Source organism: Pestalotiopsis fici, assembly GCF_000516985.1.
Source record: "Pestalotiopsis fici W106-1 unplaced genomic scaffold PFICI_Scf_1, whole genome shotgun sequence".
NCBI lineage: Eukaryota > Fungi > Ascomycota > Sordariomycetes > Amphisphaeriales > Sporocadaceae > Pestalotiopsis > Pestalotiopsis fici.
Window position 1 is genome coordinate 1,013,632 of NW_006917091.1, and position 26,046 is coordinate 1,039,677.

At 50.5% G+C, this 26,046-nt stretch overlaps 6 protein-coding genes across 6 annotated transcripts; 2 read left to right on the forward strand and 4 right to left on the reverse strand.

Annotated features, from left to right (window-relative positions):
• Positions 1–329: 329 nt before the first annotated feature.
• Positions 330–2,533, reverse strand: PFICI_00326 (uncharacterized protein; the record flags this gene model as incomplete). Its single annotated transcript, XM_007828907.1, has 2 exons — positions 330–1,088; positions 1,205–2,533. The coding sequence occupies 2 exons, from the start codon at positions 2,531–2,533 to the stop codon at positions 330–332; spliced, it is 2,088 nt and encodes a 695-aa protein (XP_007827098.1).
• A 659-nt stretch (positions 2,534–3,192) lies between these two features.
• Positions 3,193–4,805, reverse strand: PFICI_00327 (uncharacterized protein; the record flags this gene model as incomplete). The annotated part of the gene is made up of 2 exons (XM_007828908.1): positions 3,193–4,111; positions 4,168–4,805. The coding sequence occupies 2 exons, from the start codon at positions 4,803–4,805 to the stop codon at positions 3,193–3,195; spliced, it is 1,557 nt and encodes a 518-aa protein (XP_007827099.1).
• A 3,857-nt stretch (positions 4,806–8,662) lies between these two features.
• PFICI_00328 (uncharacterized protein) lies at positions 8,663–9,637 on the forward strand (the record flags this gene model as incomplete). Its single annotated transcript, XM_007828909.1, has 1 exon — positions 8,663–9,637. One exon carries the CDS (start codon positions 8,663–8,665, stop codon positions 9,635–9,637), a length of 975 nt encoding a protein of 324 aa, XP_007827100.1.
• Positions 9,638–11,105: 1,468 nt separating this feature from the next.
• On the reverse strand, positions 11,106–14,186 carry PFICI_00329 (uncharacterized protein; the record flags this gene model as incomplete). The annotated part of the gene is made up of 1 exon (XM_007828910.1): positions 11,106–14,186. One exon carries the CDS (start codon positions 14,184–14,186, stop codon positions 11,106–11,108), a length of 3,081 nt encoding a protein of 1,026 aa, XP_007827101.1.
• Positions 14,187–17,895: 3,709 nt separating this feature from the next.
• Positions 17,896–19,139, forward strand: PFICI_00330 (uncharacterized protein; the record flags this gene model as incomplete). Its single annotated transcript, XM_007828911.1, has 4 exons — positions 17,896–18,094; positions 18,202–18,332; positions 18,430–18,459; positions 18,654–19,139. The coding sequence occupies 4 exons, from the start codon at positions 17,896–17,898 to the stop codon at positions 19,137–19,139; spliced, it is 846 nt and encodes a 281-aa protein (XP_007827102.1).
• Positions 19,140–23,752: 4,613 nt separating this feature from the next.
• Positions 23,753–24,637, reverse strand: PFICI_00331 (uncharacterized protein; the record flags this gene model as incomplete). Its single annotated transcript, XM_007828912.1, has 2 exons — positions 23,753–24,225; positions 24,382–24,637. 2 exons carry the CDS (start codon positions 24,635–24,637, stop codon positions 23,753–23,755), a joined length of 729 nt encoding a protein of 242 aa, XP_007827103.1.
• Positions 24,638–26,046: the final 1,409 nt, after the last annotated feature.

The following is a 26,046-nucleotide window of genomic DNA, read 5'->3' on the forward strand; positions in this document are numbered from 1 at the left end:
CGCTGCAGGGCTATTTCTTTCCCCCCCAGCACGGTACTGGCCCGAAATGTGTGGCAAGTAGATGGGATGATGCGATTTCAAGGGCTTGCTGAAATGTCATTATGATGAACCTCAAAAGATACAGGGGATATACAAACAAAAACGACAATGCATAAATTTTGGGCTGCAATGGTGACAATGGCTGGGAGATGGCGTGATCAAGATAGTAAAAATCAAATTATTCGCTCATGCTAGTCCAGATCTATATACAGTGGGTATCTATCTGTGAATCGCTGACTAGAAATACATACTGTTGGATGACACATTTTTACATGGAATATCCCATTCGTCTAGTCGAGGGGCACATAGCCCTCGTTCCTCCAGTCAGTACCGTTGAACCACACTTCTCTCAGCCGTCCCGTGCCCTTCTCCTGGAAGAAGCACCGATTCATGTCCTGCTCCACCGACACCTGCACGCCAGTGCCCTCCCACGCTCCCTGGGTCAGACACTCGATATCCGTGCCGGGCTCGGCGTCATTAAGCGCGTCATACGTCTGGGGCCCGCGCCAGCCGTCCCCGTCCTGCCAGACAACCTGAATCACGCCGTCGGTGTCCTGGTATAGAATATACGTGTTGATGTCGGATTGTGTATACTGCCGACCGACCACGAACCCGCCCACGGCCGAGCCGGCGGCGATACCGTCGGCCGAGGGCGTCGTGCCGCGGGTCCACGAGACGTCGGTCAGGGTGTCGCCGCCGTCGTAGTCCTTCATGGCCAGGCCGAGACCGCCGCCGGTGGTTTTCCGGTACGCAAAGCCGGCGTTTTCCTGAAACTTTTGCGCCACGGGCAGCAGCACGAAGCCGGCGTCGGGCGAGTAGGCGTCGGCCGCGTCCGCGACGGTGTCGTTTTCCCACCACGGCTGGGACGCGTCGGAGCCGTTCTTGCCCAGCATCCGGGTCCAGCGCGTCTGCGACGCGTCGATGGCGTCTTGCGAGACGAGGTAGGGGAAGTAGCACGACAGGCTCGAGTTCTCGGCCGCCTGCAGCGGGTAGTCATTAAGGGAGCTGGCTGTGCCCTTGCGTGTCGAGGTTGAAAAGAGGTCGAACCTCTGTCCACGGATTGTGGAATCCGTATCAATATAAAAGAACTCTATGAGAGGCTTGTGATGGAAACCGCGTCAGTAATGGTCTTTCTTTACTGAACGATCTGGGGAAAGGTACTTACGGGGGAGTTCCAGACGTATGATCCCGCTGTAATAGAGCTATACGGCTTGGGCTGGTAGCCAAGCGTGTCGAGTGTCGTGGGATCCGTCCAAGTCCCGCCGACACTCGACTTATCCATGAACCGTATATGGTGGTCTGGATCCTGGAAGAAGAGGCGGAGAGTGTAATTTCCGCTTGATCCTCTGTAGCCCGTGACTGCCAACCTCGAGTTTCGCCTAATAGTTTTCATCTCATACGAAACAGTGCTGTTTGCGTCTGACGATGCTGCTGATGATGATGATGAAGATTTAGCTTTTGAACCATTATTTGAATGTCTACTCCCGAGCACTCCTCCTATGATTGCACCAATGGCCACGAGCAGAAATATACCCCCTGCCATCCACCATATTTGCTTCTTAGTCCACCTGGCAGTCAGCGGCAGCTTTTTGGAGGATGCACTGGCTTTGTCATTCATCAGGGGCATATCCGGAGTTACGTGCTGTAATGTCCGTTGGTCTGGGCCATGAGCCCAACCCGAAAAGTTCCCGCCCGAATACTGCGATGAGACATCCAAGGATGAGTGCGAATGCGAGTGTTGAGAAAGATGAGATGGCAACTGTCCACCGTTATACTCTGAAAACTTTGCCCAGTAAGCATGTTTGGACGGATCGGCCTGCACAACTACACTCGAGGGTTGATAGCCATGTGGTGCATACGATGCTACGGGAGCCAAGTATTGTTGCACGTATTCCGTCGTTGGCTGTATATAATGCTGGTTCTGTTCTGGCACTGTCGCATGTGTCCATGAAGGATTGTGCACCTCGGGGTCACTTGCTTGGCTCCAAGATGCATATTGCTGTTGCTGTTGCTGTTGCTGGTCTTGTTGCGCAAAGTTTGTGAAATCTGGCTGCGACCATGGTTCCCTCAGCGAGGATATAGTTGTTCCATGGTCTTGATCGTCGGACAAGTAGAGGTCGGCGCCATCATGTGAAGTCGTGGGTGCAGTCGCTGGCGGCGATGCTGGCGCTGGTACTGGTGCTGGTGCTGGTGTAAATGCTCGCCCAGCATCGCTTGGAGCTAGCAACGATGATGGGCCTGCAATGGCCGCGTGCACGGGCAAATATACCGGGGCAATGTTGTTTTCGTATAATCCTTTGATTCCGGAGATGTTCTGCTGCTGCACGTATTTTTGCTCATTTGGCACCGGCTGCAAACCGGGCGTCCCTTGCTCGTCTCTCTCGGCTAGCACTTCCAACCACGGCTGCTCACTCCGCTGCTCAAGGATGGCGGCGGCGCCCTCGGGGAAGAAGTACTTGTTCTCGTCGAACAATCTGTCCTCGCGGGACGTCATGACGAAGCAATACAGGCCATGAAGGGAACAAAAAAAAGGGCACAGATCTGACTGTCTAGCCGGATAATTATGAGGGAGGGAAATGAGTCGAGGCCTCCCCTGATTTCGAGCAGAGGGCAAGAAATCGGTGCCGCAGGGCTGAGTGAACGGTGGATGGAGGAAAATCCTCCAACGTCCATACCTTCAAATTGGGGGCTGTAAGCATCCGAATTGGGTTATGAATCCTATTTATATCAGGGTCTTGATTGGTCTAGTATACTGTCTTTGTTCCCATTGGACTATCATGACCCGCACGCTATTGTGTAGATCCTGCCGCTGTGCCCGGGGAACTGGGACTAGCTCAACGGTTGCAACCTTAGCCGAAATAAGCATAATCAAAACATGCCTGGACCTCTCCAAGAGAAGCTCTGCACGTGCAAAGTCAGGAACATGATGTGGCTCTCAATATGTGCTGTTTATTGTTTGGTCAAATGATATACTCTAGAAGAATCGAGTCTGGATTTCCAGGACTCTGAACGTCAAGGTGGTGATTCACACGATGGTCGTCATTATCAACCAGGTACAGTCTTGGCGAGAGTGTTTTATGGAGACACATAGCATCCCCCTTATTCCTCCCGCCAAGAAGCAAGTCTCATGCTGGCTTCAGACCTGTAGCAACTTCAAGCCAACTTTCCATCATTCAATTGCAAGACTGCGCTGCCGTTCATGGGTCTACTGACGACGATGGCGGCTTCCAGGTCTCTCTCGCTCAGGTTGCGCTTGGAGTAATACTTGTCGTGGAAAGCCTTCTTGACACTTTCAACCTTGTCTGCAGGGACAAGGTGGACGCTGCATCCACCCCAGCCTGCACCAGTCAGCCGGCTACCATAGCTGCCTGCCTCCCGGGCAATCTTGCAGATCTCATCGATTTCGGGACAGCTGCATTCGTACAGTTCCCGACACGAGTCCTGAGTCTCGTTCATCAGGTCGCCAAGCTTTTGGTTATAAGCCGCAGTATCGCCTGATGTTGTGTGGTGCGACTTGTCTTCCAGCAGGGTCATGAAGTCTGTAACTCGGGCAGCTTCAGTAAAGACGTGCAGCGCGCGCTGTCTGAGCTTGAAGCGCTCCCCTCGCACGGGGAAGCTGGACATGAATCTGGACTTGATATCATCAACGGTAGTGCCCACAGCAGATGCAACCTCTTCCAATGTGTATCCCTCTTCCTTGCTAAGGGTTGACTTTGTCAGCTGGATCAGCTCGGCGATCTGCTCAGCTGAAGACTTTTTCGAGTCCTTGAAGTAATTCGAGTGGAATCCTCGAAGGGACACTCCAAGAGGGCCTGCATCCTTGGGCAGTTCAGTTCCGGGCACCAACTTGGCGTTGAGAAACGCAGCTGCCATGCTACATTCCACCACCCGAAGGTTGTAGTGGATGGGTCCGGTGACTTGCTTGTTCGAGGTGACAAAGGATTGTGCAATAACAAAGATCAGCTCGGGGCTTGTCTTGGGGAAGAACACTGGTCGTGCAGACAGAGAGGGCCAGAAGTTGACCAACAGTGCAGAATCTTTTTCGGAGAAGATGGATGCAGATTGATCCATACTGCAGGATGTTAGTACCTGGCTTGATTTCCAGAAGCAGAAGCAGTCTTCACTCACCCTCCCGAATTGACACCAACGGCACGCTCACTGACAATGGCGACCTCGGTCAAGTCCTTCTTGTCCACGTCCTTCTCGCCGTTGGCAATCATGACTGCGAGAGCGCTGGCGCTGACGAATGCAGCACTCGAGCTCAGACCACCACCAGCCGGGACAGTGCCGTCCATGAGCACTTGCATACTCTTGGGCTTGAAGTCGGCGCCATGCTTCTTTTTCAAGAGCTGCAGGGCACCTCTGAGACCGGCCTTGAAGTAATTTGTCCACTCGTGTTGCGTCGCATCGATCTCGACCTCGCCGTGCTTCACATCGAACTCGCGCGTGGGGAATCTCTGGTCGTCCAGGTTGGCAAGCTTTAGCTTGTAAGTGCTTCCGTCGCCCGAGGGGCCGTCGAGCTCAGTAGAGACGGCGATAATGACGTCGGGAGTGATGCCCATGGGTAGACACGAGTAAAGCGAGTAGTCGATGTGCTCGCCAATAATGTTGACGCGACCTGGCGACCGCGCCACAAAGTCAGCAGAACGGCCGTAGAGGCTCTGGAACTTTTCGAGGAGCTTGTTCCATCGCACACCCTGCTCCAGCAGCGACTGCTGTGTGTAGACCTCCTGCAGCGCAGTGACTTCTGGTACTGGTCCCGACATGTTAATTTGTAGAATGCGGGTCGAGATGGTAATAGGAGAGCTTTCTTTCGGGAATTCTTGTTTGGCACGCGCCTTGCTCGAGCTCACGGTATTCTTGCTGAGGGGATTCGAGCTTCCTCTGTTCTCGTTCCACCAATGCCCCGCTCGTTCGTGCTTTCTGGTAGCGAACTTGGACCCCGCTTGCGACTACACTGACGTCAAGGTTCTGCAATATGCCCGTCGGAGAGCTTCGTGACTCGATGGTAAAAGAGCAAAGAAATCAATGCAGATGGGTATCATACAGCAGCAGACGATTTATTACAACATTAAACGCACAAAAACCAAGGGAAAGCAAAAAGAAATACGAGGGATTTTGTCGTCAACGTGACCAGACTGGAATAGCTACTAGGGCCAGGTCTGGATGAAGCCCCAGGTTTTCTCCAAAGAATAGTGCACCTTTACCCCTCGCTTGGGTCAGTTGGTTCTTTTCACTTCGCACCTGTTAACCCGCTTACCCCACGATCTTCAGTCCAGAGTCCAGACGGTCTTTTAGTTCAGACGGCCCGCTGTGATTAAGGTAGGTAAAGGCTAACCTAAAACACTACAGAATTATTATTCAACCTGACTTGTAAGTTCCAAAGGTTTGACCCGATCTGATTCAGAACAGTCCCAGTAATGAATATTTCCCAGTGGATATACAAATAGAGTCGCGTGTCACGAAATGTCGATTTGATGCTAGCTTCCTGGTATACCGGGATCTTGTCCGCATCGAGTCTATGGAATTCCGCCGCTAAACTTCGCTTAAAGAAATGAAGCTATTGCTTTCACGAACGGTCAACAAGGGATTAGATAATCAGCAATTGGCAAGTCAGTGGTCAAGTCATGTTTAACAAGCACAGCAAATCATGGAAGGTTTGTACCATCATGACTGTGCAGGGCATATGACATGGTTACAGTTTACGCTTCTCACTGGCACTCATACCTTTCATGGCCTGCTATGTTCGAATTTCAAACATATATCGTCGCTTTCAGGGATTGCTTTTGCAACGATTCTTCTGCTGGGGTTTAAGATGAGTCTGCCACCAAGCTCCATTCGAGTCTCTCACTCAGTTGCCAAGTCTTCATCTAGGTTAGTCTCTTTAGGTTGAAATCGTAATAACGTGGCTCCAATATGCTACAAAACACCATCATGTTCAACCATCATTATAAAAGTTTTGGAGAGCACAATAGGGCCAATCCATTTTCCATTTTGTATTCACCGGAATGTTTCCAAAAATATGATATCTTCATGTTGCCAGAGCATTGGTGAGAGGAAAACTTGATGTAGACACATATAGCAGCGTCTATCTGATATGGAATATGCACTATGTTATGAGCATTATTGGCTATTTGGATTTTTGGCCTAAGATTAGAGTAGGATGACTAGCTCGTACTCAAGCCCGAAAGGGTTATTTAGGTGATGAGAACATACAGATGGAGCAAATAAATTTAGCAAACGTAGGTGATGTTCAATAGAGGTAATCCCATGCTTCTTAGATTTCACCTTATTATGGTCTTCCGCAGAAAAAGAAAGGAATCGCTTGTGTTGGTAGGAATCTATTTCATTTTTGGTGCCTTATCCAAAGTTGTTTTTGCCTATGAGAATCAGGTCAGGGAGATTGATTTGAAATCGTTTGTTTGTCGAGTCGCTGATTTGTCGTGTGGTGATTTTGAGTAAATGTTTTCGAAAACTACAAATATTTGATACACGTTCATGATGTGGCATATGTGGGGTGGCAATGCATTGTTGTCAACCCCTTCGGATTGATTCCTTGTTGCAGTCTAAGCCAGCTGCCATGTGGTGGCTACCTCTGTGCATCTATTTTGATATGACGTATTGTCGTAATGTTATTAATTTCCAGTGAGAAATTGCTCTTCTCTTTGCGAATCGATGATCATGTTTACATTCAAATGATAGTTGTACAGCAAGCTTGGCATGAATACATTAAGCACCAGCACAAAAATACATTGATAGGCACGCTGTTCTAGGTCATTTAGCGTGGTTTGGGGCCGTCTGCAGCAGATGCCCATGTAGCTTTGTGAATGAGTGCACACGGCGCTAGGATGCTAATGTCGGGTATTCAGTATTCACGGTTCCCGCCCCACAAGCTACCTACATTTGGGTAGGAATCTCCTGTACTGTGTAAAGAGAGTGTGCATCTTGGCGACCATTTGTTACCCAGGTATGTGCAGTTTCGTGAAATTGGTGCACGCCTTATTCACAAGATCTACCAATTCTGGTTTGATTACTTCAGGCGTCTGTGAGTTTCTTATCTTGGGATCTTGAAAATGTTGATTGCTTTGACCTTTTAGAAAAACACGGGCAAGTATCCATACACCAATAGCGACGCGACAGCGTGTCAAGCAGCTAATGGCGGGGGGTTGGTAGCGGAGACTGACACGTCTCACTCGCCCGCTGCCAGCTTTCCCCTGATACTACGCGACCCGGGACACGACTAAGGTAGGTTAGTTTAGCTGGTGCCCTAGGACTCTCCTCTCTCCTCTTTTGCCTGGACTGGAGCCTCTCAATAGACTCGAAGGAAAGGCCCAGCAACAGAGAGCGAATAATGGAAATAATCACAAAGATAGGGACAGTGCACCTGCTTGCACCCCCCCCAGAAAGGATCCTACGAGCGGCTCTGGAATGAGCTCTGAGCAAAAAGGGGGCGGTGCTGACCCAGTCAAAGTGAGCACGGGACGAGATGCGAGATCGGCAGCTTCTTCTCTTTGTGGGTGACGGCAATGATGATGACGATGATGATAACAAAAGTGCTTATTGTTTGTTTGTTCCAACAAAACAGAGGAAGAATGCATATTGTTCAGAAAATAGTAATAGGTCGGCTACCATTGCCTCTAATCTTTGGCGGCTCTTACCAAACGCGTTCGTGCTAGCCGGGTTCTAGAAGGTTTCGTGCATTCGACACAATACTGCATTTGTACATGATGTGCTGCTATTAGTGCTCGGAAGGGGGCCGCCTGTATATGCTATTTTATGATGATGATGACCAAATGCCATCCATCCAAACCCCCCCTTGATGGCGATCCTATCTTCTAGTGCTAGGTGGACGCATCGAACACGACTCACTTCTCTCTCTCTGGTCATTTCCACACAATAAACTGCGAGATGACTCAGGTCAATTATCAATGAAACCCCTTTCCAATCCTCCCCGAGTTCAAACATACTTTTAGGCGACACACACCCAACCAGCGGATTGACCGTTGGCGCTGGCATCAGCACCAGCAGCTGGAATAAGTGTCCCCCACTTTTTCCCTTGTATCGGTGTGCAGATCGAATCGAAGAGCTGCCTATATCCGGTTTGGAAAGGTAGTCGGTCGCCATACTCTCTCAATCTCTCAAGTATCTTGTTCATGTTCATCCAATCTTTTTTCCCCATTGCTACTGTTATTTCACCAGAAGGGGATATCCCAGTTATACTATTATTATTATTCGGGCTACCGAGGTAGGTAGACCAAGCCAACGATTTGTCAGAGAATGAGTGAGGCTCCTAGGTGGAACCTCGTTTACGGGCCCCGCTAAGAGAAAAAAATATCCCGGCGGTTCCCAGTGACGCGAAACCTTTGGGCGTCGAGTTCTACGACCTAAACTTCTAGTCGGGAAAACAAGAAAGAAAAAAAGAGGAAAAGAAAGAGAAGGGGGAAGAGTGACCAAAAGGAGGATAAACGCGTCTTCTTCTTTTTTTTTTATTCTCGCGTCCAAAACCGACCTTTACCCAAGTGAGCCATTCTATTACGAGAAGTTACTACCATTCGTTCCGTCTCTCTTCTTCGGTATGGGTCGGGTCGTTTCTCAAGCTCCTCCTGGGCGAAAGATCGCCAAAATGCCCAAGAAGGGGGTAAATGGTTCCCTGAGAATCAAGGCACCCAAGAAGCCGCAGGCACCCAAGGCTATTTACTCTGCAGAGCGCGATGCGGAATTTCAGTCGCACGCGGAGCGGGAGATATTCGACCAGTGGTTTGGTGGCGATTTTGGCAGTGTCGCCGACCCCGACGCGGAGAAGAATGCCGACGCGGACGGGGAGGACGGAGGAGCGGGAGGAGGAGGAGGAGCAAACCAGCCCGAGTTTCAGGATTCTCCCGCCAAGCGCATCCGCACGTCGCGGGAGTCGTACGTGGCGAGGGCGCCGCCCAAGCAGGTCGCCGTGACCGAGGAGCTGGTCGATTCCATGGAGTCGTATGTCTTTGATATGCAGGATATTCTCGACTCGCTGGGCCTGACACAGAACGAGCCAGAGGTGCCGCCAAGCGTGGCCGCCGCCCTGGCCAACCCGGCCGCGGTCAAGACGGACAAGCGCAACGTCGGAACCAAGTTGCCCAAGGCCGACGTCGACGAGGTCCGGGCCCGCATACTGTCCAACCAGATCATGCGGGACATGACGGCCTGGCACGACGAGCTCTGCGAGCAGTGGAAAGAAGACCCGACGCGCATCGACGATCTGACTAGGGACATGGAGCCAAATTTGGGCGACATTTACGACCTGAGCCAGATCCCCAGCGAGATTGCCCTGCTCGAGGCTTTCAAGATGGCGACACTGTTTGCGTATCACTGCATCAGTCTGCTACACACTGCCAAGATAACAAAATGGCAGCAGATCAAGGACGTCCTCCGCCTACTCGAGCCCACTGATCTCCTGGCCAAGCACTGCGCCCTCAAGCTATGGAAGAACAATTGGCATCTGACTGTTGGGTGGGAGAGGATCCTTAAAGAGCTCCGAGCCGACCTTGCAGACGCAAAGGAATGGTATAGCGAGTCCGACTACATGCGCCGCACCATTGAGTTTGTTGGCAAGATATGAGAAATTGCTTCTTCTTTTGATCCCACCCCCTGCTTGGAGATGCCCTCCGCACCCGCACCCGCACCTTGGGGAAAAAAAAAAGAGTGAAGGGACTGCAACCCCCCATGACTAAGCGGCTCGATCTTAATTATCAAATGTCGTACAACAGCTCGCTTTCGGAATATCCGCAAATGAAAAACCGCTTCGCTTTCGGTTCAGCCTGCATACCAAAGCGGCGCGAGGGGCACAAAGACACGGCACGGGGCCCTTCCCACACACCACACACCACACACACGTACGCTCAAACGCCGAGGGGAGAACCCCCGGGATCCACTCACTTGCCTCGCCAACCACTCACTCTCGCTCAACTATAACTGGGAGCATAGCCTCCAGGCTTTCCCGTTTGGGAAGCCATTTCGGCGGAGTGGGCGTCTACACACACACAAAGATCCAAAGAGTCATGCCGCGCGTCACTCTTTTCCTCTTTTTTTCTATCTATCCTCGGCAGCAAGGCCAATCATAATAGATGACCAAAAAAGGAAAAAGAATTACGCGCTTTCCAAACACCGGGCCCCGGCCTTTGTATAGTCCAGTCAGTCGCCTATTCTTTCAGCCGGGAAGGGGGAGGGAGGGGTTTGGTCGATCTGCCGTCTCGCATGACCACAGGAGTCCTTCCTTTGAAGGCAAAGAGCACGTTACACTGCGTCCTTTTTTTTTTTTTTTTTCCCAAAGGAGAAAAAGAAAGATGCTCAAGGAAACGGGATCCCAGAATCATACGAGGGTTTGGGGAGACGGGGGGTTGATCGGGAAGGTCAAAAATGGCACAAAATCCCTCTCCCCATTTTATAAAAACCGGAAAGCGCCCTTCTTTCCCTCTGGCAATCAAAAAATGTGTGTTTCTGACGCGAATCCCATCTTCTCCCAAACCCTCTCTCAACGAGAACAGAACTGCCAGAGTCGAGGCGATACGCGACCGACGGATGGACGAACTGGGCAAACACAACAAACCGAGATATAATTATCCATGTACAATTACGATAGAATAGTACTTTGTAAGATCCTCCCCCAAGGACGCGGTGGAGTTGGTATATGGCTGCTACAAATCAATCACGAAAGGAGTGAAAAGAACATCTTTAGGGTGAAAAGACAAGACTGGAGTATCCGAAATTCTCATCGATTTCCATTTTACAAAGAAGAATAACAGCGAGAGTCCAAAGTTTCTTTTGACTTCCCCAATAACCACTAAAAAAGACCGCTTTCCCAATGAGCTGCCAAGTGATCGTCCAAAAATTCATACCTCGGAAACATGAAAATGAGAAGAAGAAAAGAGAAGTATACCACGAGAATATTTACACAAGAGAACAGATGACCCGGAATTTTCGGTCTATGAATAGACATATATGGACGAAAGAAAACAAATGTGCGAGCAGTCTATCACACACAATTTTCGGTTTTAGGGGGAAATCTCCCACAAGCCAGGCGAAACAAATCAACTATCCCAAATGGCACCATAGGCGTTGACGCCACGAGTCTCGAGGCCATAGACGACCTTTTTGGTAATCTTTTCATTGGCGATGATGATGACAGCCTCGGCGTCGCAGCTGCGGGCCAGGTTGTAGCCCATCTTGACCAGGTCGGGACGGCCCAGGACCTTGGTGTCGTGGATGACGGCGTCGGGAATGTTGTCGTAAATGGTGTCGAGCAGGGGCTTGCCAAACGTCTTTTCCGGGTTGGGCGTGGACCAGATCATCTTGGTCACCTTGTTGGGGTTCTTGTTCTTGTTCGACACGACGGCTTGGATGTGGCCGAGCTGCGGGCCGACGCCCGAGCCCGTGGCGATGATGACGACGCGGTCAAAGAGCGTCGCGATGCGCATGACGCCGCAGGTCGGCACGCTGCGAACCCAGAGCTTGGTCGGTGGGTTCTGGATGCAGTCCTTGGTCCAGTCGCCGGCATTGGAGACAACGAGCGAGTAGCCCTTGGGCCGGCCGTTGACGGCTTCGGGGGCCGGGATGGTGGCGAAAGAATGCCACTCCATCAGGGGCTTCCTCGAGATGCGAGTGAAGCTACCATTGACCGGGACCGTGTAGCCAAAGTGTAGACGGACGGCATGAGGCGAGAGCACCTCGGACTCGACATCGACTTTGCGCAGGAAGAGCCACGACATGGCAATACAGCAGGTGGCAACGACGAGCAGCCAGATAGTAGGAGCCCGCAGCACGGCATCGCCCAGTGTCTCGCCCTCGCGCTTAGTGTCGTTGGCGGTGAGGACTGACTGCGCCCAGAAGAGCCCAAGCATGGTCCAGCCGACGAAGCGGTGCACCTTTTCAAAAACGTCGTGGTTGCGCTTCCTGATCGGGGGGTAGGCAAAGACAAACATGAAGAGGAAGAAGCCAGTGAGGATCCATGCAATGATTGCCACGGCCAGCGACTGGGGCTTCTCCCCCTGGACGCAAGTGCCAGGCGCCAATTGACAAGTGACGCTGACAATATTTGAAGCCAGCAGCCACATGCCGGCGCATACAGCAGCACTCGAATGCACACCACCCAAATGATAGATCTTGGCGCACTTTTTGCGGATGAAGAGAGGCCATGATGTGGGAACGGAACAACAGATGGTATACAGGGCATTAATGACAAAGTCTTGACGGATCATGACGGCAAGGCAAAGGTTGATGGCCGTCATGGTGCCCAGCCACTGCCTGTCAGTCCCTGTAGCAATGATGGCAACCAGAGCGCCAATGTTGCCGAGTCCCACGACGGAGAAGAGGAAGCGGTACACGATGAAAATGCGATATATGAGTCCTCTGTACGGCTTCTGCAGGAGCTTGTCCGGGATGTCGGCAGTGAGATCGGCCTTTTCGTTGAGAACCATGGCAGTTTCAATGACGCCTTTCTTGAGATCCGCAGAGGTTTCCGAACCGGACGTCGAGATATTACTGCCAGAGGCACTCGACGCCAATGTCTTTTCTGAGTCATGGTGCGACTGCGAAAGTTCGGCCATGGAGCGGAGGAGTTTCTTGTCCAGCTTGCCATTGGCAGTCTCGGGCAGTGTGTCCAGCAAGTGATATTTGCTGGGACGAGCATAGTATGGCTGTTTTGTCGCAAGCTGTTGCTTGAGCTCATCGAGGTTCACCGAGGCAGGCTCCAAGAACCCATGAATTTCGCCGCCAATCAATAGAGCAACGGCGCGCGTCACACCGGGGCATCCATTGATGGAAGCCGATACGCCATCGAGCTCGACACGGAACCCTTTGACCTTGACTTGGTCATCGACTCGGCCGAGAATATCTAGAACACCGTCGGGTCTCCATCGACCGAGGTCGCCTGTGTTATACATCATGCTACCGTCATTGGCAAAGGGATCCGGCTTGTACTTGGCGGCAGTGACCTCTGGGAGACCAATGTAGCCTCTGGTGATGCCCAAACCGCCACCCCACATGATGCCGGGCTCGCCTACAGGTACTGGATTCAGATCCTCGTCGAGAACGTACACCGAGTTGTTCGGGGTCGGGATGCCAATATTTAGGGGAGTCCCAGGAATGTGGTCGCACATGGTGTTCACAATAGTGGTTTCGGTGGGGCCGCAGCAGTTGTAGTAAGTGCCGTGAGTCGCCCACAGGTCAGCGAGCCTCTGTCCACTCGGCTCTCCAGCCGTAGCAACGACCTTGATCCGGGGATACATGGCTGGGTTGTACTTTGCTAGGATGCTCGGTGTGCAGATGAGAACATCCACTTCGCGAAGGGCTTGGTCCCAGTCGGAACCTCTCATGACCAGAGTACCGCCATTGCAGAGACTGGCAAGAATCTCCCACGCTCCCATGTCGAAGCTGATGTTGAGGACGGACGCAACGTGCGTTCTCGGCTTGATGCCAAGGTTGCCTGGGGCTAGGCAGATGAGGTTGGTCACATTGCCGTGCTTGACGTCGACGCCTTTGGGCGTGCCAGTCGTGCCCGAAGTATAAATCACATAACATCCAAGGTCCTCGCTGGCGAGATCAACAAAGCTGTCCTCAAACGGATAGCTTTCCTGAACAGATGCAAGCTCTGCGTCTGCTTCTTCAATCACCACGGGCTGGCACTCCATTCCCTCGAGGCTGGTGAGACGGTACTCTGTGGAAGCCAGGCAAAGGGCGATCCTGCCGCCGCTTTGCTTGAGGACAAAACGCAGAGTGGTGTCAGGAACCACTCCGCCATCAAGAGGCACATATTGAGCGCCACAAGACAGAATCGCAATGACTCCGACTAGCATCTCTATGCTGCGCTTCACAACCAGCGGAATGCGGTCGCCCGGGCGAACGCCCAAGGTCCGTAGGCTTACTGCCAGCCGGCGGGCTCGCGACGCCAGGTCGCCATAGGTGATGTTTCGGACCGACTTCCGCGAGTAGTCCCGGGCAGCTACGGCCGCGGGGCGGACTTTGGCATGGTGAAAGAATGCAGCAGTGACGGTACCAAAGGGGCTAGTTTGTCGTGGCCCGAAACTGAAGCAGAGGGGATCTGCAAGATTGGGAGCAGTGGTCTGGATTGCGCTCGCGTTGGCCAGGACCAATCGGTCCGCGTTGGACGCCATCACGAGGATAGAGCTCGAGATCGGCAACTAAGCGAATGCGGCGAGCCTCGTGATACAGATGAGGGTTTGGAGGGAGGAAAGCGGTGTATGAGATGCAATTTCCTTGAGGTAAGAGATAAAACACCAAACACTCACGTTGTCTCCGGGAGTTGGGCATCTTGTCAAGTCTTTATATACTCCCTTGGACACTGTCTCTGTTTCCAAGTCAGGCACACCCTCCCGCCTGGCCATCAGCTTCGACTAGGAAGCTGGACCACGACTGGAATGTCGTGCTCGTGCTCACACTGGGGGTGGCATAGCAGCATCACTTTGCCTCCAGGTCCGTGTTTCCCCAACTACAGATCCAAGGTCCCAACTTCTGTGAAACAATCGACATGGGGATAGACGCCACTAGGCGAAGCATCTCGACACAGCTGCAGAAGAGGAGCCATCACGGGCATCGAGATTCAGACTTATCACACTTGCCCTTCCTGGCTGATGTTACCTGGGGGGGAAGCGCCGGTCGTCTTGGTAAGCTATTGGGAATACATCTTCCAGCCGCATCAAGCAACACGGATCAATGTCCGTGGCCACACCGGGTAGATCCTCACGATGAGGTCAAGGATGGGATCAATTGCAAAAGAAAACAGCCGCCACCCCGTCTGGGACGAGGGACCACTATGCTTGGCACCATGCACGAGAGTCTGAATGGAGAGACGATCTCTGTGAAAAGATGTCGACTTGAGCATCTGGGAAGGTGATATTGGAGGGGATATCTGCGACCACGATGCAAGCATGATGATGCTTCCCATGTTGCCGCGACGCTTGGAGACGTACATCCTGGAACGATGTACGGATAGCCGGAGACGCGGTTGTCTCTCACCGGGCGAGCCTGGGAGGGAGGTGATATTTCCAGATCCGACAAGTTGTGATGGGCGGAAATCACATGTACCCTTTCCCGAGCCGTTTACCTGCTATTCCCTGGAAGGAGGAACCATGTTCGAGAACGGGAAGTCGACGACGGAGAGTGCATTGGTTATTTTTCCGCTGGAGAATATCGTCTGAAGTCTGGACAGATTCAAGGATCCGCTTGCCGGGGCGGGCGTGAAGTAGTATGATGCTAAGCCAGGCCGGTGTCCAGATGCCGAGGATTATGGAGACCTCACTGTCTAGGATACGATGTTACTCCGGCGCCTGAGCCGCCAAATGTGGTCAACGGCGTTTTGGGCAAAGCAATACACATGGTGGACTCGTAAGATACGATCGATGTAAGGTAGCAGTAGTTATGGATACCTCGATTAGATTAGTAGCAACGTGTACTTGGTCGCTCCCGTTCTGGGGTGATGGATGAATAGTCCTTGAGGGCCATGGGTACGGTATACTTGGGTAGGAGGCTGGGATTGTGTTCGCATCGGACATGAATCCATGATTGGGTCTCTCCTGAGCAGGCGCTCAGGTTTGGATATGGTCTCAACCATATGACCATAAGACAGGCTTCACGCGAGGGAGGGCTTTGTCAGAACTACGGCACTGCACGCAAATCAGCGATATTTCCGGGACCAGCAAGCAAGTGACAGGTCCGTGGGGACGGGAATGTCTTGCTCTGGAAAGCAAGACAGACACCAAAACAAGCTGGCGAAGCACATGGAAGCACATTGGGAGAAAGGCCTCGGTATGCTGTCCTCTTTCTCTGTCTCTCGTTTAGTTGATACCGTGTAACATTGTCACCGACAAGAGCTACCAAGAAAGATGACGTACAGTAGAGTAACACCGTGGGAGAACAAAAAAAGGACAAGACAATTCACGTAAGCGATTGTTCAGCAGATGCTTAGTTGACGCGGTGCCTGGCGGCGGCTGCTTTTGTTGCTACTACGAGAAGAAGAAGTAACCCCCGATGGCAGAGACGCCCTGTTTGGCCCCCGAGTCGGGATTACGAAACGACAGGGACCGCAAGAGTCATGTCAGGCAATTCGGCCGGTGCTGAGGATATCTCGCAAGGTCTTTTGCAGGTTCATGTAGGAGGGAGGGGAGAGGACCCAGGGGTGGGATCGAGGGTATGTACAGTAGATTATTGATGGTAAGAAAGAAAAAAAGTGACAGAATTGCCAAAATGTTAGGTATGTTGATTGCAGCAGCACGTCAGGCCGAATTGGGGAAGAGACTTGCAAATAATGTATCGGCCGAGCCCGGCATAGCGTGGACCTACAGCAGGCATGGCAGCTAAGCAGCAAGCTAAAAGCCTAGATTATTAGGGGACCGCTTCGACACGTTGCAGCGGCCCTGGAGCCGAATTGTTCTTGACCCTGGTCCCAGTGCGGCAGAGCTGCATCTCATCTGCAGATCTAAGCCACTTTTTGTCATCAATCACACCCAAGACACCCTCAATCCGGCTGGCATCCCCAAAAGAGCCTAGCAAGCCCAGCACGCCTAGCAGGCCTAGCAGAAAAGCCTAGGCTTGCTAGGAACATTAAAGGAAAGCCCTGCAGGACATGCAGGATTAGAGTTTCTCATAAGAAACATGCCCTTGCTTATAATGGGCACGTACTGTTGGGTTACTTGCTTGCTTGCTTGCTACTCTGTACTGTTGCCTCGCCGGTTGGCACAAAAAAAAAAAAAAAAAAGGTAACAAAACTCCATTTCTGCAATGAAGGTAGCCGAGCAGTTGATGCCAGGATTACAACACATGAACCCATCACACAAGATGATGAAAGCCATCGAGCATGTATCCAACTGCACCTTGTTGACTACACTGTACATACAAAACAATCCATGTCTTCTTCTTTTGTGGTTGTGCCGTTCGTCCTGGCCCTGCATCGTTTTGCCGCCTGCTGCTGCTGCTGCTGCTCCCCGCCCATGAGACCCTGCTGCAGACGGACATGCGCACCCTGTCAGCCATGCAGCAAGCCATGCAAGCCAACCAGCCTGTGAAGACCAAGAAAGAAGAGAGAGACAGAGAGTGTGTGTGTGAGTGGAGGAAAGAGACATGATTGAATAATGACAACAAACCATTTCATCCAAAGTCTGGATCCCTCTCCTCCTCCTCCTTGAGGCCAGTGTCTCTAATGGAATGTCGCGATATTGCGAACCTCGAGGCCAAGAATGTCTGTCTCAGGGCCTTCCCCATTGGTGTAACTTATGCAACTATTCTTGTAGCATCTTGTGGCAGCTTACACCACATGCAGGGCTGATCGATTCTAAGAACAGCAACACTTCCTTTTTATGCCGACTATTTCAAATTTTCATCACTCTCTTGCTACTCCTCTTTTCGCCTCCTTCAACTCGAGTCACAGTTGCATACCTACATACATACATACATACAAACATCCAGTTCTAGAGTCAAATACCGTTCCAGAGTTACATAACAGACACGGCGGCTCCCGACATAGCCGACTTGTTTAAAACTTGCATCATTCATCTATCCCCCTTCAGCCTGCGACCTTCCCATTTCTATAATTTCGCATGAGCTGAATGTTGCACCTTTACAAGCACATCATCGGTAGTAGCGGCAGTATATCAAAAACGTGCTCTGACATCAAAATACTTGTCACGTCTTTTTTATTATTATTATCTCCAACTGTAGATCATTGAGGAGTATCATTGCGCAACATTGCCTACTACCTACATACATACTACACCAAGCAAAAACGACAGGACAAAGAAGACACCATTCATTCCCATTTCCAACACGACTTTCCAAGCATCAAAGTGGAGCAAGAAACAAAACGCAACCATGGCATCAACTCTCACAGGTCTTGTCGCCACTAGCACGCCAGTTGAGCACGTCAAGGTCATTGCCTTTAACCGGCCGGAAAAGAGAAACGCGCTCTCACAGGCCCTCATTGATGAGTTATTGCAGGAACTCTCGGCTGCCTCCAAGGACGACAGCGTCCACGCCATAGTCATTACTGGGAACCAATCCTTCTTCTCGGGTGAGTCTTCAACATGGGATGTTAACAAGTCAACATGGCTCTGGTCTTTTACTTCCCTTGCTTCAATTTCCTGGGAGCGGAAAAGGTTTACTAAGGTACAAACAAAGCTGGCGCCGATATCAAGGAGATATCCGCCATCGATACAGAAACAGCACAGCGGCGCAGATACCTCGAAGACCTCTGCAATGGCCTCGGGGCGGTACGAAAACCACTAATCGCCGCGGTCGAGGGCATGGCGGTAAAGACACCCTCTAATCCTCGTATTCTTTCCTCTCCTTTCAGGACTTGTACCATGGTTTCCTTTCAAAAGGACTGACGAACTAATTCCGTTCCAGCTTGGCGGGGGGTTCGAGGTTGCACTCGCGGTAGGTCAGACACACACACACACATACATCCTTGCATCATTCTAGGCTTTTTCCTCTTTGAGGCATCCAGTTGACCCGTAGCCTCACTTGCAAATGGGGGGTTTGACTGGATGCCTCATTCTTTGATGCAACACGACATGCTCCCTAGTTGAACATCAAGTTGACATGAACTTTTTCCCTCTTCTTTTTGGCAGTGCGATATCATTACAGCGTCCACAGAGGCCTACTTTGGTCTGCCCGAGGTCAAAATTGGGCTGATTCCCGGCGCTGGCGGTACCCAGCGACTGACCAACATTGTCGGCAAATACAAGGCCATGCACATGATCCTGTTTGGGTCTTCCATCACCAGCGAGGAAGCCAAAGCTCAAGGCTTGGTGTCTGAGATTTATCCTGCCGGGTCCGTCTTGGAAAACACTCTCAAGCTTGCTGGGCAGCTGGCACAGCTCAGTCCTGGCGCACTCTCGCTCGCTAAAGAGGCGATTCGTCGAAGTATGTTTGAGTTTCTCTTGCCCTTGGGTTCCACACACAATGCTAATCAGAAACTTTCTATTGGTGCAGGCGATGACAAAGGTCGTGATGATGAGTTTGAGCGGAGCCTATACTACTCTGCCTTTAGCTCGTCGCACAAAATCGAGGGTATTGCAGCGTTCCTGGAGAAGCGACCACCAAAATGGGCTTGAGTGTCGTCACATTTACTCAAATGAGTCTGCTGTTTCGGGATCCTACATTAGCCACGTCGGTATGAGTTGATAGGGTAGTAGTATTTTTTTTGGTTGAGAAATGCAAAGTCATTGCATACGCGAATGTGAACCTACCCATCTTGGTGGTCACGCCATAGCAGTATAGATTGTGAAAGCCTCATACTTGTTGCGAATAGCTGAGATTTCAAATATGTACTGTGGCAATGTCACTGTGACATGAGCTGATACGAGGCATTGCCTTTCACTTGCACATCAGCCCGTCAAGCATCATCCGAACACCAAGACTCAACAAGAGAGGTTTAACAAACATTGCCACAAAACGGCGTCGGGGGTTGGAAGGGGGACAAACAACAAAAAGTGACTTCCCATTATCAGACATTGCTCCTTGATGGCCTCACGTTTCTTTCTAATAAATTTCATATAAGGCGTATACGACACAAGGAGCTGCAGTCTGATTAAACTCAATCGTTCGCTTAGCAGCCATCTGGTTTGATGGAGCACACACACACACCCCCCCGGGGGGGCCATGCAGCCGTGACGTATGTTGTATCACCTCTTCCGAACTCCGGGAGGTGGTTTTTTTCTACTTGCTCATTGTGCTGCTTTGCTGGCTGGCTGGCTAGCTGAGCTGCTCTCCCCTCCCCTCCATTAATGCGACCGGTATATAGGTAGACACAAAAAAACAAACATATTATTGAATGTGGGGGCTTCGTCCTCTTTCTTTCTGTATGTGACACTCACACCCTCCTCTTTCTCTCCTCTCTCCCCGTTTCTCTGCATATATACCTACATACATGTGCGACTGCAGTCGCTTGTTGAAACCCAATTAATGATTTATACTGGATTGACCAATCAAACCCCTTCCCCCACACGAGTAACATAAACCACAGGTGAGGGAGAAGAAAAAAAAGTGGACGTCATCTTGATTAGGCAGGCCTATAGGCTTGGCTACCGGGCTTATAACACTAATTTAGACACAAAATCTAAGCAAAATTGCACACACACACACGGGTAGGTAACAGCGCGGTCTCGGTTACCGGTTCCCTCAATAGTTCAATGATCGGCGCGTCGCGGGGGGGTTTTAGGAACCATTAAAGGGCAGTTGGGGCAGCTCAAGTGCCGAGCCCAGTTGCAGACAGACGAGGGACGAGGGGGGGCCAAAGGCGAGAAGGGAGGAAGGGATTAAGAAAAAAAAAAAGGATACCTCGAAACCCATGAAGGAAAGCTGCATCATTCCCTCCTCGGCTCCACATCTTGGTTTCAATAAGCTTAAATTTTTCAAAAAAGCTTTTCCAACTCCCGCCTTACCCACCCTCTTGACCCTCTATACATACATACATACATCTCCATACATCCCATGCAACCGGTCCGGTCTCTTGTCTACTAGTGTTTCGGGATGTTTGCGCCGTGCTTGCTTGCGCAATGTTGTAGCCCGGCATTGTCTTGACCGAACGAACCTGCATGGAGTTGCAGTGTGTTCAATATATAGTATACATGGCAAATTTGACGACATAGTTGCGCCCGCTGCAAACAATTCCAAATTTCTTTTTTCTTGGGCATTATATTGCATTCAGTAGGGCGGCGTCGAGGAGCTAGCTGCACGTTGGCCAAGAGAATTGAACATGCCCGTCACGGCTATTCCCGGTGGTGCATGGCAAATATCAAAAACGCTGCCCCCTTGCCATATTCCTACCGTCTTGAACAAGACTCACTTGGTTGCAGCATGTCCATCTTGATATCAAACTGTTGTAATGATTGCAATAATGATGTCAAGACGACCGAGTTGGAACAAAGTGGTTTGACTACCCGAATGGCTGGGTAGGATCACAGACTACCCACCTCCTATACTCTGGGAAAATATTCCCTACACGCATCGAGTCGGATCAGTTATCCTCATCTCTGATGCTGTTTACAACCTTGTTATCTATTATATTTGAACTTCATCTCCTACTTCTTCCCTCTTTCTGTTATTTGCCTTTAATTCGTTATCAGACCTTGACATGCGTATCTGCTTTTTATTCTCCACTGACGCAATCGTAGCAAAAGGTATTTTCGCCGATGCATTGTGGCATTGTTTTTCTCGTGACGTAGTGGTGGCAGTCAAAGGTGACTGAGAATGGCGTTCAGTGGGATATTATATTGGATAGTCTAGTGCCGGAGTACTACGGAAACCGTCATCTCTTTCACTTTCACATATACATCCTGGCTCTGAACCTGGCAATGAATGTACGGCATGCCCTGGAAACTCTCTCGAGATCCAATGCTCTACGATCTGGTTGCCTACTAAGGGATCGCACTGACGCGCGGCTGCGCTTCGACCCTTTAGTCCATTATTTCTCTGGTTAACGGAAAGGAGGTGTCTTCCTCACTAGATAGGGCTCGAGGCTTTCCGGGATCCGTACTGGTTGTTTTGCCGCCCATACGCGAGTCGGGTATAAGCACGAGTCTCGGTAATTGACATCGGTCCTTTTTTACAAACGATCGCTTAATAAGAGAATGTGATACATAGATAGGGCTGGCTGGCCCCCCTGGCGGGTAGTCACGGGATTGGCGAGCCAGCCCTTTTCCCCCCACGAATCCTCAGCTCGTACACCGTGACACATCCCACGTTTCTATGTGGCTTTGCTCTCGGAGAGATTATTGCAACAGGGTAACAAAAATACTAATCTGTAGAACGTGATCAAGGGCGATTCATCATCAATCGTGGCTGTGCTTTTCGACGAGGCATTGAGTATTTGTGCAATCAACGACGGAGATGTGAGTTTCGCAATTCTTTGTTTGTCTTCCTTACATTTCAATGGTAGCAGAACAATTATTCACTAGATAAAGGCGTTGTATACAGAGTATATATAACTCACACTTCTGGGATACCTAGCCATCAGTGCCGCCACGATTTCAGCTATTCAGGGATGTTGGAGGGCTTTGGGCACTTTATAGCTAGCACCAATCATCCAATGCTTTGCGTTATTCCCCAAAAGTCGGTACATGTACTTTTTTGCGTCAACTTTGAAGAATCATGGCAAGCAGGACACCGGAAAGTATCTAGTCCACGCTGTTCAGTCTGTCTTCTTCCTCGCCACAGTCGTGCCAAATCGCTCCCCATGCGATCGATCCATGATATAATAACCCACCAGGTCTTTGAATAAGGATTTCAAAAAGCTCGTTGGTGTGTTCCTTGAGATGCAAAGAGAGTCCCTTTCGTTTCAACAGCGACTCCAGAATGACGTTGATGAGGGGTTTCTTTCCCACTTTCTTGAGAGGATGAAATTTTTATGTAGAGAGAAGCAAGGGACTATTTGGCGCAAGGACATTCCCCCTCTTTATCGGTGTAAAGAATGTATGGCGATCGTTGCCCTCTCGAGGGGGGACAACCGGATCGGGGCAATTGTGCTGGGATTTTCGCTGTCCACCTGCACCTGTCAAGCCTGTTTTGTTTCTTGATAAGGCTTGGAAATGTTCCCCGGAAGCATACAAACGGGCGTCAAGCCCGGGCTCCTCGGCATCACAATGGCGCCGTAGGCTTGCCGGAAAATCATTTGATACCATCAATATTCTACTTGGATGAGAATGGATTTGATAGAGACTATCTATATTCTGACCGACTTGGCCTTCCTATAACTAAGAGAACTGTCTCATGTCAGTCTACCCTTCCCTCATCATAACGTGCCGCTATAGCTTCCTCAAAACTTGCGAATAGGGCAAAGCAGGGCTACCTGGCTTGGTGGACCTTGGTAAGAGCAGGCTTCGTGTCATTTCAGGTTGTCCGCCACTTGGGGCCGTTGGACGCCATCACCAATAGCGCGTTGCGTTGCGCTTTTGCTGGTACAGGGCCGTCTGTTTGTGATTTGTGAGGAAAGCACACTTCTCGGTCAGGTTTTTACAGCTGGCTTGCTTCAAGATTGCCCTATCTGCAAATCTTTGTCTCGTTGCGGTGTTTCTGGGCGCCGAGGAATCCATCCTGTCCCGAGCAGCCCAACCATTTGCACTTGTTGGCGGTCATCATCCATCAGAATTTCCCTATCCCAATTGATATCATCTCTCATGATATTTGTACTGTCATACTTTTACTCTGAATGCTTGGATAAAATTACCTTTGCTTATGCTATCTCGATTTTCTCTCGCATTTCTAGATTTTGCAAAGGCATTTTTGGTCCGAATTTTCCGAAATTCAGCCACATCACTGTCCCTACCTGCTAGAAATAAATTGGTCCACCCTTGATTTTTGGTCTTGATTCTTTGAGCACTCCTGAGTGCTTTTCTCTCGTCATTCATTACTCATTAAAAGGGCACAAATGTTTGTGCTTGACGACTTCTTTTGGCAAAGTTTATGTTTCCCCTCCTTTGTCAAATCTTTCTGGATTTTGCGCCGGTTGTCCGACATGGACAAGTGATAAATTTGGGGGTATCTCAGAAACAGAAATGGGCCTTCCAGGACTTGCAAACTCCCCCTAAACGCCAACCCCAGACCCGGTCCGCTTAGCACTGCGCATGATAGAAGCATACGGACAATTAAAGACAAATCAGCCCAAATAAAGGCCACATCATGATTCCAACTGACCATGCCAACCAGCCAGTGACTTTTGCCGCAGTTTTTACACTGCAGTGGCAAAGCCATTTGGAGCCGACGCCTGAAGTCGCAACGCGGCGGCGTTGATGTAGTTTTGTATCGGTGGAAAGTTGCACGTTCCGTGCTGCAGAATCATGGTCTTGAGGGCGAGGACTTCTTCCTCCAATTGCTTTACTGTGCTTTTGAGCATTGTCTGTTCTCGCTCCAGCACGTTCTTTTTCTGCTCCATTGCCTTCTCTTCCTGTTTCTTCTTTTTCCGGCATTTGCTCGCAGCTACACGATTCTTCTCCCTGCTGATTTGATTCTGGTTCTGGCTCTGATGGCGATTCGGTATTGCTGCTGAACTTGCGGATAGTGATTCGGCTGGGGTTAAGGGGTCGCTGCACGCTCTGGCAGCTCGTTTCATGCTAGGGGTGGCTGCTTCCGAGGGTATTGGAGTTCCAGGATCACCTATCGTACGTCTTCGTGTCCGTATGGGCTCTATCGTCGAGTCTGGTTCTAGAGATTGTTTACGCTTGCGCAAATGCCCCTTATTAGTTAATATGGTTGATCGGGCCAAGGGTAATGAGGAAAAGAAAAGAAGAGTCAAGTGAATGGAAACGAATGAAGGGGAAGTAAGAAAACAATCAAGTAGCAAAGTACGCTGGGTCCCACGTACAAGAGTAGAGTCTTGTTCCAAGTCTGGCTCAGCCTTTATATTGCTGAGCGAGGGTCCGTCTCCAAAGATGGGCATTTCGGTTTCTGCAGGTGTCATATACGGGCCTGAAAATGACACATTGGGGTGGAAAAAGTCCATCCCATAGAGATCGGCCCAATCATTAGTTGGCTGTGATGTCGACTCAGGTTGATCGAATTGAAATGGGACATGATCCTCTGGAGCCGGTGGTCCGGATGGTGGGTTAGGGTCCATGGTAAGCCACCAAGGTAGGGGAGGCTACTTGTATAATGCCCAAGCTCGACAACGATGGATTGGTGGGATGGCGATGATAGGTTGCGATTTTGGTGACTTGAAGAATACAAGGTATCGGTTCCGATGGGAAGAATGTATTAGGTTACTCGATACTCTGTAGGTTCATAGCTCGTAGGTGCTGATTATCGGCCCTTCAGTCGGCAAGGTGTGTCGTGATGTGCTGCTAGTCGCAAACAGGGTCGCGGCTTGGAGTTGAGGGTAATCGAGTTCCAGAATAGAATGTGGGGTAGTCGAGGTTGGCAAGTAAATAGCACCAACTATTCAGGAGGGAGGAATTGATCGATTGTGTGTTTTGTGTACTGCTGGAACTCGCGACCGAAGTAGCTCGAGAGCTGTGGTGTAAAGGCCAACCAAGCAGCTGGCGCAAGTTTGGCTGTGGAAAGACGACAGCAGCGCTCGCGTCGTTGTCGGTGAGCGCAACAGTTTACCTAATAAGCTTGTGTCTATGCTTTGCGTTTGTAAACTAATTCTAGGTCAAAGAATAAGTAGCAAAGCCACAAGACAGCAATACTAGCTTAGGTTATTGAATTGGGCACCGGCGCAGTAGTATGTAGGTCGTGTTAAGAAGAGAGATTTAGTACATAATGACTGCAAAAGGTACAGGGTGACTCAGATGGGAGGACTCCAAGCAGAACCACGACTTGTTTTAATCCATCGTTTTAGTGTAGAAACGGTGGGGCGAATTTTGTTCTTTTTACTTCTTGTCCATCGATTGACGGGTTTGTAGGTACATCAAAGTAGGGAAGGTACAGTATGTATCAAAATGCAGGTATGTAGGTAGGCAAGGTAGCTCAACTTGATTTTATGATAAAAAATAGCGGAACCGAGGAGGGGGGCAAAAGGCTGTGCTCGGCCAAAGACCTCCCCCTCCGGTCGGTAGCTCGGGGGACCAAAGATCAACACCTGCTGTACCTACCATTTACCTCTCTCTCTCTCTCTCTCTCTCTCCCCCTCCCTCTCCATACATGAAAGTTCAACAGCCAATCTAGGCCCGCTAACCTACCATGCCCTGTCCACCTACTCGCGTAGAAAAGTTCGGCTCATCTCTTTCTCTCCTTCAGACGCGTCAGATTGGGTTCGCGGTTATTCCAGGGTCTTTGAATGTTGTTGACCCTAGGTAGGTAGTAGGGCTTGCTTGCTAGCTAGCTAACCTAGGTGGTTTACAAAGTCGAGCTTATTGCCAGGTACCGGCTACTCCAATGTCCGACGGCGTGGGCTGTATGCTTCCGTCCCATATATCGGCCTGTCAGGCTGCATGCTACCGGGTCCCCGGCATCGATAAGATACAGATAGCAAGCCTTGGGACCGGGTACAGCAAATCAGAGCACGAATCAAATGTGGCGAGCAGT